The following is a 16,803-nucleotide window of genomic DNA, read 5'->3' as shown; positions in this document are numbered from 1 at the left end:
CACTGTGAAGGTACCAGGACTTCAAGAGTAAATGGCAGAGGCTCCTGTTCTCTGTCCACAATCAAGGAAGCCTCCCCAATGAGGAAGAGCAGGGTCTATGAAGAACAGGGAGATGGACCAGCAGCCAGGCATTCCCATAGAGAGGCTGGCAGGACTCGGGGCCAGGAGGATCCAGCGCAGGCATGTGTGTGTGTGTGTGTGTGTGTGTGAGTGTGTGTGTGTGTGTGTGTGTATTTTGTAGTTCGCAAGTTAGCAAACAATTCCTGTTTTGTAGGCCAAGAGGGGAATGAAGGCTACCCTGTAGGGACTAACACAAGAGAAAAAAAAGCAAGGCAACAATTTTGTTGACAAAATTCAGAACTTTATTTGTAGACACAAAAATTTAACTTTTTTTTTTTTTTTTTTTTTTTTTTTTTTTTTGTAGTTTTGATGCCGGCCCTGGATCTGGCTCTGTAGACCAGGCTGGCCTCAAACTCACAGAGATCCACCTGGCTCTGCCTCCCGAGTGCTGGGATTAAAGGTGTGCGCCACCACTGCCCAGCATTAAATTTCTGCATCAGAACTATTGTTTTTGTTTGTTTCCCAGCCATTTTATTATGTAAAACGACTCCTATTTCATGGGTGATACCAAACCGGGGTAGGCAAGATTTGGGGTAGTCTGTGTCTCCTACTCAACATGACTCTCTGGTTGTTTCTGAGGGTGCTGGTTCCTTTTCAAAGCTGTCTCAATTGAGGTGACCTGAATGGGCCTGATCCAATTGTTCACACCACGGTCCTTGGCCACCTCTAATCCTTATCAGCGGGGGATAAGACGCCAGGCTGAACACCCCCGCCCCCACCCTGTACCTGTTTCCTCCCATTAGGAACCCAAGGATACTCCTGCCCTAATGAAGAAAATACTGTTTGATCTGTAGTAGGCTCGGGTCACCTGCCCCTAGTAACTGGTCCAGAGCGTTCCTAAATGCTGAAGTGCTTGGAACCTTCGAAGCAGGTGCATTCTGTGTCGTAAAGGCAGACACCTCATACCTAGGGATCGGGTGTCTTTCCGGTGCCAAAGGAAGACAACCATCCTGACTGGGACCCAGTTCCCCCTCTGAGCAGCCAGGTTGGGTATGTAGAGTCGTCAGAAGAGGCAGCCGGCCTTGCTCACTGGCCGCCGCCGTGTCCCCAAGCCGGCCTCCTGTAGCCACCCTCCCGGCTGCTCCCCGCGCTGCTGGAAGCGCCATCTCAAAGGACCGATTCTTAAGCCACTGCTGCGCAGGAGCCGCTGGCGCGACCTCGAGGATTGCTGGCTCCTACCAAGCGCCCTCAAGCTTGCACTCGAGGGCGCGGCTGAAGTCCTCCCTCGAGGCGCCCACAGCCCGGGCTCGTGCAAGGAGCACTAGGCCGCTGCCACCACCGTCGCTGCCCTGCGGGGCGGGGCGGGAGTTGGCGCTCGCGGGGACCGGGGCTGGTCCCGTAGTTGCGCAAGTGGCACTGAGGCAGCTATAAGAGGGGCAGGCAGGCATGGAGCCCCGGAGGAATCCCCGCGCCAGCAGCTGCAAGGTAAGGCCCTGGGCACGCTTTCTCCTTCTCCGTCAGTCTGTCTTGGCGCACCATAGCACCCCACCTAACTCTGGAAACCAGAGAAACTGAGGCAGGTAGTGTGAACGGCTTGGTGCTAAACTAAGTAGCTTTGCAGTGAGGTTCTAGACAGAAGGAAGCCGGCTGGGAGCTGAAGCGTGTTGAATTCCGGGTTAGGCCGGCCTGTGCCCACAGGGCACCAACCTGTTCTTGCAGAGCCAGCCAGGACTCCAGGAGCGTGTTTGGTCTGCAGACCTGAGATGACTGGGGAACTGAGATGAACAGATCCCACACATGTCAGATGGAAAGCGCGAGGCTGGACGGGCAGGGATGCAGCCTTTCCGGGTTCCTGGGGGCTAGATATAGCCTTGCTTTGCCGAAAAATTTATTTTCCAGTGAGGGTTTGACTGGGGAGGGGGCCAACCCAGTACTAAAACTACTGTGGAGTAGAGGTGGGTAGAAACACTGTCAGGAAGAACCCATTCCGCCTAGCCGCACCCCCGCAAAAAAAAAAAAAATTTGCACCAGAACTCACTTCGTCTACCCTCAAAGCCATGCAAATTATCGTTTTCGTGGATTGCCTCTGGGGAACAGAACCCCAGATCATGGGAAAAACCTGTAGCCAGCACGTTTTTTACTGTTAGACATTTCTACCCAAGATGGCCAAATGCACATTGCCAGTCTGAAGCTCCAGCATGACCTCCCTCTTCAGCTGTCTTTCTCTCTGGGGTTCCTTTAGACTGGATTGTGGGTGTGATGCCCATACACTCCTCTCTGTCTTACTGGGAAAGTGGTGTTTTAAGTATGGTCAGATACCATACTGCCTGGTGTGGAGAGCTGCTTGAGAGAGGACAAAGTAGTTGAGTCATTTCGTTTGGAAGCATGGTTGTCAGGAGAGGCAGACAGAGGGCAGGGACTTGGTGGCACCATCCGGGAGCACAGGCTCTTTGGGTGCCCTTTGCAAGGTGGGAATAAGAGTCATATTTTTTGTAGAGTTCTTGATAGGACTGGGAGAGCGTTTCCAAACCTTTCTCTGATCTGTATGATACATGGAACCAAATTTCAAAGGTGGAATGTCAAACAGCCAGCTCACTCCCCTAGGGATGAAAAGACCACAGTGATCATGTATCTCATTGAGGCATGAAGAGAAGCACACTCCTCCCCCTCAAAAAAAGATTCTTTTCAGTTCTTTCCTTTCTCAAGCACCAAGGATGCTGGGCTGAGGGGAACATGTCCACATTGGCTAAAGGAGCATCCTTCTCATATTTGGTACATCTTATACCCGAAATAACAAACTCTTCTCGGTATCTGGGGAAAATACTTTCCTCTCTCTGTTCCAGGAAAAAACTCAAAGAGCGAAGGACAGAGCCAGGGAAGTTGCAATGAATTCTTGTCCATCAGCCCCAGGCAGATGCCGCTCGTGTCTGAGTGACCCATGTGGGGTGTAGAGATGGCCACCTGGGAAGACTCTTTTCAGAGCCTCAGTCATTCCCCTAGAGGCACATGGGAGACAGGGAGCTAGAGCAGGGTCTCCAGGAACACGGAATTCTTCTGGAGTATGCATGAGCATTCTAGCCCATAGACACAGCCTTGAAATTCTTCTCTGTCCACATCCCAGAAATGCAGAGGTTAAGTTCTATGGAAAAACAGGATGTCTTGCCCTCAGATACCCAAGTCTCCTTTGCACTTGTTCCCCATGTGACAACAGAAATGCCCTGCTCAACGGCAAACTACATGCTCGAATCTTTCCTGCTGTCTGTGAGCTCTCTGAATCTACAATCATGTCCCTCCTGACAATTCACCTAAACCATAGACTCAGTCCCCATCTGTGTGCACATGGTGTTTGCTCTCAGGAGTACCAGAGCTCTGTAGGGGAGCCATAAAGCTGACAGGGGGAGTTCAGCATGGGTCCCCTGACAAAGACCCACAGTGCTGGGATGGGACAGACTCATGGATGGGTCTGGAGTCACTTGGAATGACAGTCCACACTGAGCAGGGCTCAGGGGGCTGAGAGAAATGGGAATTATGTAAAGGCTGGGAACACAGAAGAGACGCGGAGGCGACTCAAAGTGTTGGAGAAAGAGAAAGCTGGACCCTGCAGCTTTTTAAGACAGCGTCATAGGCATTTCTGTGGAGGCAGAACTAAAGTCTGAGATGGCAGCTTGTGCCTATAATCTCGGCACTAGGAAGGCAGAGGCAGGCAGACCAAGAGTTCAAGGCCAGTGTGGACAACATGGTGAGTTCAAGGCCAGTTTGGGCTTTGTGAGACTGCCTCAAAACAAAGAAAGATGACTTTTTTCAGATGGAAGCCACCCTGAAGACAGGTTAACCTGGTCAGCCAATGGAGATCAAGGATGGAGAATAGTTTACTTATTCATTCAACAAAAATTGAATAAACACCTGCTCTGTAGATGCCGAGCCAAGTGCGGGTGTCACTAATGGATTGTGGCACCCTCTTTCAGTGTGGCAAGAGCTCCAGATCCCCTTCCGACAGTGCTCCGGGGAGCCACTGAAAACTGATCAGAGTTGACACAGGAGTTGAAATCTATTTGCTTTCCCTGATGGGAATGAAAAGAATATAAGCCCCTCACCCACACTGTGCCTACCAGCTAAGAATGTCAGCATGATTTCTCAAGCAAGGCCTTTGGTTGCAGAGAAGAGAAAATTGTTCCTGCTAGCTTAGTGAATTTCAAATTGCATATTGTGGCCAACATTTGAAAAATGAACTGAAATCCCCAAGAGTGTATCACCTGCAGCAAGGGCAAATCTCTAAAAACATTTTTTTAAACATTTTGTGTGTGTGTGTGTGTGTGTGTGTGTGTGTGTGTGTGTGTGTGTGTGTGTGTACAAGAGTGCATATGTACAGACATCAGAAGACAATTTGCAGGAATTAACTGATTCCTTCTACCATACGGGTCATTGTGAGAATTGATCTCAGATCAATAGGCTTGGTAGAAAGTGGCTTTACCCTCTGAGACATCTCACCAGCCCTTGTTTGTTGTCGTGTGTGTGTGTGTGTGTGTGTGTGTGTGTGTGTGTGCAAGGGAGGGGGTAGATACACATATGCCACAGAGCGCATGTGAAGGGTCCAGCATTTAGTTCCCAGGGATAGAATTCAGGTCATCAGGCTTGGTAATACCTGCCTTTTATCCACTGAGCCACCTTGCCAGGCCAGGAGAAAAATTTTCTAATACTCTGTATTTCAGTAAGATAGCTATGGACCATAATTAACTGGACAATTCAAAATAGCTAATATAAAATCAATATTGAGAAGGCAAAGAGATGTCTGAGTGGGTAAAGTGTGTGCTGTATGCTAGTGAACACACACACACATTAAATATGTGTAAAGAATTTTAAAGGTTTAGTTTAAAGAAATAAATGTAATAAAAATGCTAGTTTTGTTATTTTAAGAGTGGAGACAAACAGACAGACAGGGAGAGATGCCCTCAGAGACTAGAGGCTGTGATCTTCCTGGATCTACAGTTACAGGAAGCTGTGAGCAACTTGACATGGGTGCTGGGAACTGAACTCTGATCCTCTGGGATAGCAAGCAGTATGCTCTCTTAACCACTGAGCCACCTCTCCAGCCCCAATAAAAACATTTTTTAAAGAAGTCATGTTTCCTATCTAACATTCCCTGTACTCGGCTACAGTAGCCATCCTCTCCCCTCCCCCACACTCCTCTGAGGTTCTGAGAATTGTTCTTTTCTCTCTGCTTTGAGATCAGCATAATGTCCTCCAATTCCATTCATATTGCCGTGATGACAGTATTTCATTTATTTTATGGCGAATACTATTTCATTGTGGATATGTACCACATTTTATTTATTCATTCATACCTCAATGGGCACTTAGATTGATTCCATATCTTGGCTATAAACATGGAAGCAAAATATCTTACTTTGACATACTGGCTTCTTCTCTCTGGGTATATGCCTAGGAACAGGATGGCTGGATCATAAGGTAGTTCTATTTTTAGTTTTCAGAGGCACCTCCACACTGTTTCCCATAGGGGCTGTATTCACCAGCAATGTTTAAGCATTCCCTTTCTCCACACCCCACACCCAGCATCGGCTGTCATTTGTCCTTGACAAAAGCCATTCTGAGGTGAGATGATATCTCACTGTGGTTCCGATTTGCATTTCCAAGATATTTTCATATGCTCCTTAGCCAAACATTACCTGAATTTAATACATAGTAGCATACCAAAGATTATCAGAAAAAAGTTCTATAAAAATCTGGTGGCTTAGAGAAGAGGAAAAAGAAGACAGTGTGTTCTGGGTCTCTTGCTAGCCTCTGGTCTGGGGGAGGCTAGACTGAGACCAAGGATGGCAGCCTTGGCCAGCAGATGCCTCTGTCACCCAGTGCTCCCCCAATTGCCATTCCCCCATTGCTGCATAACTGACCTGGGCTTCTGCAGCCTCCAGTTTGGATCTGAAGAAGCAGCCAGCAGTTGTGTCCACCCCCACCCATCTTGTCCTGAAGGGTTAGCCCTGTCCCCTGGACGGAAGGAAGGAGAGGATGTTCATACCCGAGGCTACCATTATCTTGGGGTAATTAGGACGATCTTGTTTGCAGGGAAGGGCGAGGTGGACGGTGGGAGCATAGAACTGCCCTGTAGGGATGTTGTTGAAGAATCACCCAACTGGGGAGGGGGAGTCTATCCAGGACCCAGGTGAGATCAGAAAGGGGAAACAGGTGGGCCAATGGTGCAGCCCACAAGCCTCTTGGACCAGTCTGGAGCCTGTTTTCTGAAGAAGTGTGTCACTGCCTGGAGCTGCCTCTGGGCCTCCCCTCTCTGTTCTTTTACCTTTCCTGTGTGCCCCACTGGGGAGTCACAATGGAGAAGGCGTGGCCTAGATGGCAGGGGAAGGCAGGCAGCAGCTATCAAGTGAGATATCCCGCATGTAAAACAGAAGTGGGCGAGGAGGTAGCCCAGCAGTGCCCATCCTGTCCTTCTGCACGGTCCCTCTTCTTTCCAGGCTCTGCTGCAACAGTCCCCAGAAGTGAGGGACACAGTGTACTGCACCAGCATCTCAGCAATTTCTCTGCCAGATCTTAGACTATAACAACTCTTAAGTATTTAACCCACTTAAGAAACTTCTAGAAAGAAAAGCCTTTGTGGCCTCAGCTCCCTGGAACTACATCCATGGCCCCTTTCTCCTGAGCTCCAACCAACCCCCAATTCTAACTGATCACCAGATAGTGTCCCACTGTCCTTAGAGTTAATTGAGGCATTGGATCTGTTTAAATTGCCCCTTTCATCGCAATTAATGATGTGTGTTCTTACAACAGAGGGGCATTTTTGATCTTTATTTTTATTAGTACTATTTATTTTTGGTTTTGTTTTTTTTTTTCTGAGACCAGGTCTTTCTCTGAGCCCAGGCTGGCCAAGGGTTTACAAGAAACTCTCCTGCCTCAGCCTCACAAATGCTAAAGTCACAGGTATGCATTGGCCACCATAAACAATGCCAAGAGCTGCTACATGGCATTTCTGCTTCTATTCAATTGGTCAGTTTGGCTGCATGACTGCACCTAATGGTAGAAGCTGTCAAGTATAGCAGTTGTTTTTCATGGCCGTATACTTCCCTTAGGACTCGGGAGTGTCTTCAACTGGGAAAGAAAGAAAAATAAGACACTGGGAGCAACGAGCAGTCTCCACAACATGGCTATGTGTGTTGAGTGTGTGTGTGTGTGTGTGTGTGTGTGTGTGTGTGTGTGTGTGTGTGTGTGTTGCACAAGCATGTTATGTGCTGTCTGGGCGATTGGTTCTCACCATGGCTTGGATCTCAGATGTGACCACTTCTCTCTGCAACACCCCCATGCGTGTCCTAGAAGCCTGGCCTCTCATCTTAGGCATACTTACTCAGCAACAGCATCTCAATTCCATGTTTTCAAAGCACTGCAATTTATTGTCGGAATCCACTGGGGCATATTATCCATGCCGAGAGAGGGCTTGTAAACCTGTTTGTCCATTCCAATAGTTCGGGGTGGCCATTATGTGAAAATAGCTATGATATGGCCATAGTTAATCTGGTAGTAAATTTTGTAAGGAAGGAGGGTGTCGTCAACACATAAATCTTAGACACGAATGCCACACACTCTTGTGCTGCAGGGGAAACCCATAAGCACCAGGTACCCCGTTGGGATGCTCATGGGAGGCAGCGGGCCAAGTGTGTGGCTTGGTCAGCTGCAGGTGCTGCTGCCCAGAGCGTTTCAAGCTCTGCTCAGTAATTACAATAATTTTTAAGTGGATGGCATTTACTCTCTCAACCCCAAGCCAGACACAAGCCAAGATAGGCAGGGATATCAAAAATTCATCTCATTTTTACCCTTTGGTGGCTCCATTTTGCAGGTAGGACCAGATACTTTGGGAAGTTATCTCTCCTGCCCAGAGACACAGAGAAACAATCAACAAAAACAGAGCCTGCAGTTAAAGCCTGGGGCTGAACTATTACACTTGGCTCCTCCATTGGAGTTTTAGGGGGGATATCAGCTAGCAGCCCTGCTGATCTGTGGAGAACACATTCCATGACTTCCAGTGGACACCTAAAACTTGTGTGGGGACTAAGCCACTTATATCCATTTATTCTTCATATGCCTTGGAGCACAGACCCATAGAACTCAAATTCCTCTCTCCTTGAATGTGTGTGCCTCCTTTAAACACAGTTCTTGCTTTAGGACCATGATTAAATTAAATAAAGGTTAACAGGAACACACAGTGATTCCATGACAATTGATCTGATAACCAAGCCGATACTAAAGTAGCTCACAGGTGAGTAATGTATACAGTGTGGATACCCTGGAAGAGGATGATTCACATCCCAAGAGGGGTAGGATGAAACAGTACAAGATTTCACAATACTACGCAGCATGGCACAATTGAGAATTGATGAATTATTCATTTCTGGAATTTTCCATTTAATATTTTTGGATCACAAATGACCAAAGATAACTAAAACCTTGGAAAGTTGCGGATGGGGGTCGGGACTGCTGTATTTCAATCTGTCCTTCACACATCCCAGCCTGCTGTTCATCTTTTTGACTTTGGAAAAGTTGGCTCATCTTTCTGAGGCTCATTTGTTTTCTATTCTGTAAAACTCAGATTAAAAAGAGCGTACCTTTAAGCAAGCACTATAAATAATAGATAAGCAGTGCGCTCATTTTTGCTGTACTGCCACAAGGTGAGTTATACTAATATTACCACCAACGGATGGCAATGCATCACCTGTTCCCACCAAGACCCAGATGAGGAAGAACGCAAAAAGGAAAAGTCAGTTTTTCTACCGTCTCCACACTCTTCATCCTAATAGTTATGAATATCTTTATTATTCAAGCTCATATATACACCCTTAGCATGGATCACTGGCTACAGACTTGCATACATTTAACTTTATTACCTTTTTGCCTCATGCATCTCAGCAAACCTGTGGTTGTTTTTTTTTTTTTTTAATCAAGCATCTGCATCGTGTTAATTTAAAAACCCAGGGTTCCATGACTGAAATTTCCGGCATTCTAAGTGAACGTGCTGTGTTCGCTCTGCCTCCACACCTTGGCCCTTCTGACGTCTTGGCCACATGTGGCGACCATGTTCTGCTCTCCCAGCCCCTTCTCGGTCTTCAGCGCCAGCCATGGCAGTCTCCTCTGGGCTCCTGCGATGTCTCACACTTGTCTTAGGAAGCTCCATCTTCCTGCATTGAAACAGCCTACTTGCTTGTCTGTCCCTCCTGTTACACTGAGGTGCTGGAGGGTAGGAAGTATCCTCCATTCTTGGTGCACCGTCTAATGGTGAAATGCTGCTTTGCATTCAGGTTCCCCCTGGGAGAGGAAGGAAGTTATACATCAGTAATGAAGGTGGTAACTGAGAGTAGCAGGAAGGGCCGGGCAGCCCTGGGTCCCTAATAACAGAGGAGCGAGAGGAGCTCTTCACAAACCCTCCAACTCTCGCACGTGCATTAGCTAATTTCATCTTCATAAAAGCTTGGAGATAGGCAGATTGTAGGGAGAAAGGTGGAGTTTTGAGTGGTTATGTGATATACCTAAAGTCAGGCAGTGAGTAGACAACTATGTTGAACTAGACCTTAAGAGTTGGTTCTCTTTCTCTTGAAGTAGGCAATAAAGCCCCCACCATCATCACCCCATCCGACAAATACTGCCCTATGATCGACAGGACACATCACTGTGGCTTTACTGACTTGTCAAAAATCTTCCCAAGGGGATGCATTTCATTAACCCAGGTTCCATAACGAACTGTCTTTGACTTTGAGAAGATGGTAGCTAGCTAGGGAGGAAAGCAAATCTTATCTATCCACATCTGACGGCAGGTTGGCAGCAGGGCCGACGGGTGGATTTATACTGGGCTCTTGAAAAGTGTCGCTCCTCCTGTCTGCAGGCCCAAGAAGATCCCAGAAAGGAAAATGTGCTGGAGACCCCTGTGCCGCTTCCTGTGGCTTTGGTCCTATCTGTCCTATGTTCAAGCTGTGCCTATCCAGAAAGTCCAGGATGACACCAAAACCCTCATCAAGACCATTGTCACCAGGATCAATGACATTTCGCACACGGTAGGGAGACTCTGAGAGACAATGGAGAAGTGGGGCTGCACTCGGAGTCGGAATGCCAGGCAGGACCTGGAGGCTGAGGATTTATAAGCCTAGGGTATTCATTCTCTCTGGTTATGGCTCTCGACCCCTCCACCTGCTGGAATCCAGAGCTGAGTGGTTCCAATTCTAAACCCAGCACCGACTGCTCAACTGTGGTTCTAATTCTAAGCCACTTTAAGGAATTTGACTTTGTCATATTCTCCCGTTAAGAAACCATAGATTCTGTGATAAGGCCACTTGTGTTCATTTTCCCTCTGCCACAGGAAACCCTGCCCTCATGTAAGCTGAGCGTGTAAGGCACACATCAGGGAGAACTGTGGTCCCTCGCTGCTCCGCAGCCTACCTCCCTTTCTCCTCAGTCCTTTGTTTCAGTCTCCCTCATTCTCCTTCCCACCTGAATCTACTTCCTTGACTCCTAGTTTCCAGGACCACAGGAAACCCTAAAGGTTATGGTGTCCCATTGACAGGTGGCCAGACTCCCAACAGTGTCTCCACTTGCCAGTCTACACAGGAGGATCTTTAGGCTTCTATCCGTTTTAGCTACAGCTTTTCCTGCCTGTGGCTCACCCTCCTTTCAAAGTCACAAAGAAGAACAATCTCCGTCATCTTTTAAAAGTAGTCATCAGGGCTGCACATGGGAGACCCAACTACCCAAATATGGGTAGTAATGAGAGAATGTCACCCAGGAGGGAAGAGCTCTTCCTGGAAACCAGATTCACTAGAGTGGGGGAGGGGCAAGACTTTGACCCTAATGAGGGAGAACCATGTAAGAATAGGACCTGGAGGGAGAGATCTGATAAGGGAGGGAGGCTAGAGTGAGTATAAGGAATAGAGTGCCATGGCTAGTCCCTCACAGATGTCATTTGGGGAAAGGAATTACCCAAGAAGGGGGGCGGGGCTCAGAATGATAGAAGTCTGGGAGACCAGCTCAGTGGCTCAGCCGTCAGCTGAGCACAGGAGATAAGGGCCTGGGCCAGGAAAGTGAGGAAGGAAGGAGGCAGCCCAGGCTCACAGATGTGCTGGAGGGCTTTGGAGACTGATTCCCCTCCATTTGCTGAGTGTCTGCTGCTCTTCTTCCTCCTTCCTGTACAGCAGTCGGTATCCGCCAAGCAGAGGGTCACCGGTTTGGACTTCATTCCTGGGCTCCACCCCATCCTGAGTTTGTCTAAGATGGAGCAGACTCTGGCAGTGTACCAACAGATCCTCTCCAGCCTGCCTTCCCGAAATGTGGTGCAAATATCTAACGACCTGGAGAACCTCCGAGACCTTCTCCATCTGCTGGCCTCCTCCAAGAGCTGTTCCCTGCCTCAGACCAGTGACCTGCAGAAGCTAGAGAGCCTGGACGGCGTCCTGGAAGCCTCACTCTACTCCACAGAGGTGGTGGCTCTGAGCAGGCTGCAGGGCTCTCTGCAGGACATTCTGCGACAGTTGGACCTTAGCCCTGAATGCTGAGGTTTCAAGGACCACCAATCTCCCAAGGATTGTGTTGAGGGAAGAAACCTTGGCTTCCAGGTGTCTCTGGGAGAGGAGAGCGGTGTGTGCACACCCCTCATCCAGGACTCGGTCCATTTCTCTCTCACACTCGTCTAGGCCGCTCTTCCGAAGGCATGACTCCACAATGCTTGACTAAAGATAGACACACGATTCCACGAGCACTAGGAGGAGGGCCAGTCTGCAGAGCTGATTCTCACCCAGTTCTTCAGCAAGTATAGATAAGAGCCATCCTGTCCCCTCCCTGTTCTACCCGCCTGTCGGTACATGCTTTACTGTGACCCAGGGGATGGGAAGAAGGGGTGGGTAGAGCCTTTGGATTGTCTCAGAGTCTCTGGGGAGCACCATGAAGGCTGCAGCCACACACAGCTGGAAACTCCCAAGCAGCGCACGTTGGAAGCGCTTATTTATTTATTCTGCATTTTACTTTGGGTGGATTTGAAGCAAAGCATTGTTTTTTGTTTTGTTTTGTTTTTTGTTTTTGTTGTTGTTGTTGTTTTTCAGGCTTTGGGGTCAGTCAGGGCTAGGGAGGCTCCTAGGGTGCTGTTTTCAATCCCATTGATGGTCAGCCTGAGGCAAACCTGTTTTGAGTGACTGGAAGGTTGGACTCTCCTGAGCAAGAGGCAGCTGAGGTGGCTCTCAAGTCTGTCCTCTGGTGATGGGCTTGGTTTCTATTGTGACTGATTTCATGCAAACACTTTTGCAGTGGCATTGCCTGGAGCATAGGCTAGGTTATTATCAAAAGAAGATGAATTTTGTCAAGTGCAATATGTGTCTCTGTGCACCTGGGGGTAGGGGATGTGTTAGAGGGAGGGAGAAGGATTCAGAATGTGTTCTTTGAATAACACATATGTGGTGGGCTTTTCTGAAAGGGGGAGGCAACTTCCTCAGCTTCTGCAACCACCTAGTGTGGTTTTGGTGAAAAGGACAGTTTAGAGTGTACCAGGCACCCTTGGAGGGGCCTAAAGCTACAGGCCATTTTATTGGCATATTGCTGAGCTCAGGGAGTGAGGGTACCACAGTTGAGACAGTGATCCCCAAGAAAAGGGTGCCTGGTGTGGCCCTCCAAGTTGTCCAGGGTTGATCCCCACAATGGGTTTCTTAACCTGGCGGCAGCAACCCTGGTAGGTGTTTACTCGTCAATCTGATTGGTTCATCCAAAGTAAAACCATGTTTCCCACCCATTCTGTGGGGAGTTTTGTTCCAGTGGGAATGAGAAATCATTCAGCTGATGGTCCTGAGCCCTGGGCCAGCACTGCTGAGGAAGTGCCAGGGCCCCAGGCCAGGCTGCCAGAAGTGCCCTTCAGGCTGGAGGTCATGTTCAGGAGGATGGACAAAGGGGCTTGGGTTTTTCCACCACCCTGCACCCTAATGTCACCATCACACTGTGGGTGGCAGATCAATGCAAGAAAACTCGATGGAAAGCAATACACTTTAAGACTGAGCACCGCTGCATGCTCAGCCCTGACTGGTGCTGTGGGCTAGAGAAGCTCACCAAAGAAACACAGAAATCAGGGGCTCACATCCCTGCGGTGAAACCCTAGTCACCGGTGTGCCGAGGTGGATACTTCACCATGGCAGCACCACACAGCTGAGAGCACAGCGCTGTCTTCGACAGGTGGGAAGCAGCCTGAGCTGTGACAGTGCCCAGGGTGGCCCCGCTTGCACTCTATAGCATTTGCACACTTTTCAGGGCACATTAGCATCCACCGTTATTGTAGCACACCCATTGACGCAGGAAGACTGGGGTCAGAAACGTAAGGAAACACAGGTTGAGGATCCCTTATCCAAAATGCTTGGAACTGGAAAGTTTTGGATTTCAGTCTTTTCAGGCTTAGGTATCTTTGAGTACATATAATGAGGTATCTTGGGGGTGGGACCCAAGTATAAACCTGAAATTCATTTCTATTTCATAATACCGTATGTACACAGCTTGAAGGGAATTTTATACAGTGTTCTTAAATAATGTTATGTGCACGAAATGAGATTTCACGGTGTGGGATTTTCTACTCGTGGCAACATATCATCATTCAGAAACCATTGGGTTCCGAAGCAGTTTGGATCTTGGATTTTCTGTTAAGAGTTACTTAGACTATATTTAAAACTATAACGGCAAACAGGTGACAGGCCCAGACTAGGGACTAGTTCCTCAGCCCTGAAGGGTGTTCCTCCAGCCAGCTAATGTACTCTGGAGGTGAACTGGATCAGGTTTTGGGGTGCTGGCTAGAAGAGAGGAACTTGAGGTAGGTTTTGGAGGAGGTAAGGGATGTGTTTCCTACTAGGAGGATGTTGGAAGTCGGTATGTGGAGAGGTTAATGGATGACCAGGAAGTGAAGGGGAAGTGACGGGGAGGACGGAACAGAAAGGGACATGCTGCAAGGACTTTATGGGCCTCAAAAGTGGACATTGAAAGAGTTCCAAGTGCCACAGTCTGGAGCAGAGGCCTATGGTGGCTGGTGTCAAACTGCTCTGGGGTCTATGATATGTCACCTTGGCCACCTCATCCAGCTGAAACGTCCTGAGCCTTTTGCTCAGAAAACCCAGCACTATGGCTCATTCCCAGATTGTGAAACTTCCCATATGCAAAAATGCTTGTTTTTTTGTTCGTTTGTTTTTAGTTTTGTTTTTTTATATGATAACAAACTTCTGTTTTATTTTGTGTAAACTTAAATAAATTAATAATGCTTCCATGCTTTGTTTTCTGTCTCCTTCTGTGGAGGGGCTTCAGGAGAGCTGTTTGTGTGTGACAGAGCAAGCCCTGGCTGGCGTCCAGCCATCACCCGGGTCAGCTCCACCCGGCCTTGGCCACAGCCAGCCGCCAGTTATTCAGGCAAAAGGATTCCCCTAAAGCCCAGGGCTGGTCAAGGAGCACATTCTACACCAGAGGCTGTGCAGTTCTGCAAACCAGCCTTGAGAAGCACCAGGTTATTTTTAAAAATCAAAGTCAGAAGTATCAACAACAAAAGCCCAAGCAAACAATCAAACAAAAACCACCCAAACTAGCAACAGACCAGCCGAGCTCATAGAGCAGAAGAGATGAACCTGGCTCATGGCAGCCACAGAATAGTCATCCCTTCAGCCCACGCAGGACCTGACCTGCTCAACTCCTGTCCAGAGGGACTGGGGGCTGGCTATTAAAGCCACATCATTTCCATGGCAACTAAAAAAGACTATTTGCCCAAAAAGGTTACTGGTGTCTCTGGAGAGAAAATGCTAGGAAGGACCCCACAAAATCTCAGGTTAAGCAAACTTTCCTCCCTCACCATCGAAATTAGCAACAGGCTTGGTTGCCAGTCTCTGCTGGGGAGCATGGAGGTGTTGCTTACCTACCAGCTGCTACAAAAGGAGACCATGGGCTGGGAGGTGTGAACAACAGACATTTTCATTCCATAATTCTGGGCACTGGATGTCAAAGATAAGATCCAACACGGCCAGGTCAAGTGAGGTCTATCTTACAAACCGGCTGTTATCTTTTGTTGTTGTGTTCTTTGAGACAGGGTTTCTCTGTGTAGAGCTCTGGCTGTCTTGGACCTGTTACTCTGTTGACCAGGCCGGCCTCGAACTCACAGAGATCCGCCTACCTCTGCCTCCCAAGTGCTGGGATTTAAGGCGTGCACCACCACTGCCTGGCTGCAGCTGCCATCTTAATGTGGTACCCTCACACGGTAGAAAGAGAGGAGAGGGCCTCTAAGAAAGTCCCTTTTATAACAGTGCTAGTCCCCACTCACAGAGCTCTCATGAATTAATCACTCTCTCAGACCTCACCTTCTAATGCCATCAGCTTGAAGGTTAGGATTTCAATATACGAATTTGGAAAGACACACCATTCAGTCCATGCACTTGTATACAACTTAAGGGAGCAGATGGGATCCCAATCTCCTGAATGAAGACAGACCACAGAGGGTGGCACAGATGTGACTTCAGCCTCTTAGGGTTGCTTGAGAGTTCAGAGACGTGGCTACCAATTTGGAATCCTTTATCTGGTGGTGTCAAAAACCCAAGATAAACCACTCTAATGAAAGAGACACCACATCTCGGCCCACAAAGATAAGAAACCAAGGCCCAAGTCTGTCTCAACATTTCCCCCTGTACTTCTGTCTTCCTCTGGCAGCCTCACTCTCCTCCAGGGAGTAGCGAAGATGGCCTTCAACATCTCCAGGCTCATGGGGTCCTTGGTGCTCATCATGGCAGAAGATGGACATCTTTCTCATTCAGTGGTGCCAGTGAACAGTCTAAGGAGGACTCTTCAGGCAGGCTTGAGTCACATGGTCACCTTGTTACGAAGGACAGGGAAGCCCCATGTGAAGAGCAACTTCTGAGAATGAGCAAGCATAGGTCCCAGGATGTAATTCACAGAAAACCAGATGAATGGATAAATGAAACAACCCGGTTAAAAAGAAAGACAAAACAGAAAACATACCTGCCATAGCATTTCAAACTCTTTCAAGTTCCATTATGTGTATGACTTGGCTAGGGAAGTCCTGGATCCAAGCCTGTCACCCCTGGGAGTTTCTGTTACAGCCACCTGTCATTTTATACCCCAGGACCCACACCTGGTAACTTGGATTCAGCAATTTTAGGCAATTCAGCCTAAAGCCATCGCCACACACTAACTCTTTTGGAAGAAAAGTCCATTGGAGACTAGTTCTCCATCCTGTGGATCCTGGAGGTGACACCTCAGGAAGGGAAGAGTCTGGAGGACAGAATGACAAAGTTCAGTGGCATTGCCTGAGGGGGTAAAGCTAAGTTACTGTTCCCAGAAGCCTAGAAAGGTTCAAGTATCCCCTGTCAGCCTGGGGTAGGTACAGGGACATGGAGTTGATGTATTGGGTCCTTGGTGACTGTGACAGGTTAAGGACATCTTGTTTCTGTGCAACCACGAGCCTAAAAGCCCAAGTGAGGGGGATTAGGAACACTGTCTGCACTAAAGAGCCTGGCGGTGTTCTGCCCCACGGGATTGCACTGCCCACTCCCAGGAGGAGAGGCTACCCTTTGAATTCTCCTGATCCTTTTCTACCCATGGGCATTGTGGTTGAATGAGAAGTGCCCCACACAATCTTAGGCTTCGAACACTTCATCTCCAGCTGGTGGTACTGCTTGGGGAGATTTATGTGGTGCAGCCTTGTTGGAGAAAATATGTCGGTGGAGG

At 48.4% G+C, this 16,803-nt stretch overlaps 1 protein-coding gene across 2 annotated transcripts; it reads left to right on the top strand.

Moving 5' to 3' along the window:
- The first annotated feature begins 1,034 nt into the window (after positions 1–1,034).
- Positions 1,035–14,344, top strand: Lep (leptin). Of its 2 annotated transcripts, none has more exons than XM_006979375.4 (3): positions 1,035–1,545; positions 9,956–10,124; positions 11,256–14,344. In XM_006979375.4, the coding sequence occupies exons 2-3, from the start codon at positions 9,981–9,983 to the stop codon at positions 11,613–11,615; spliced, it is 504 nt and encodes a 167-aa protein (XP_006979437.1). In that variant the 5' UTR covers positions 1,035–1,545; positions 9,956–9,980; the 3' UTR covers positions 11,616–14,344. The 2 variants fall into 2 exon arrangements, with proteins under 2 accessions (XP_006979437.1, XP_076422713.1); XM_076566598.1 differs by having other exon boundaries at positions 1,044–1,545; positions 11,259–14,344.
- The last annotated feature ends 2,459 nt before the right edge of the window (positions 14,345–16,803 follow it).

Source organism: Peromyscus maniculatus, chromosome 3 (genome assembly GCF_049852395.1).
Source record: "Peromyscus maniculatus bairdii isolate BWxNUB_F1_BW_parent chromosome 3, HU_Pman_BW_mat_3.1, whole genome shotgun sequence".
NCBI lineage: Eukaryota > Metazoa > Chordata > Mammalia > Rodentia > Cricetidae > Peromyscus > Peromyscus maniculatus.
Note: the sequence above shows the minus strand (reverse complement) of the source record. Positions and strands in the feature narration are given on the sequence as shown.

What these genes read in the sequence shown, in the direction of transcription:
- Lep (XM_006979375.4), top strand. Translation starts at nt 9,981, where the DNA reads ATGTGCTGGAGACCCCTGTGCCGCTTCCTGTGGCTTTGGTCCTATCTG. An exon ending in TCAATGACATTTCGCACACG is followed by an intron (nt 10,125 to 11,255) that starts GTAGGGAGACTC and finishes CTTCCTGTACAG; the next exon opens with CAGTCGGTATCCGCCAAGCA.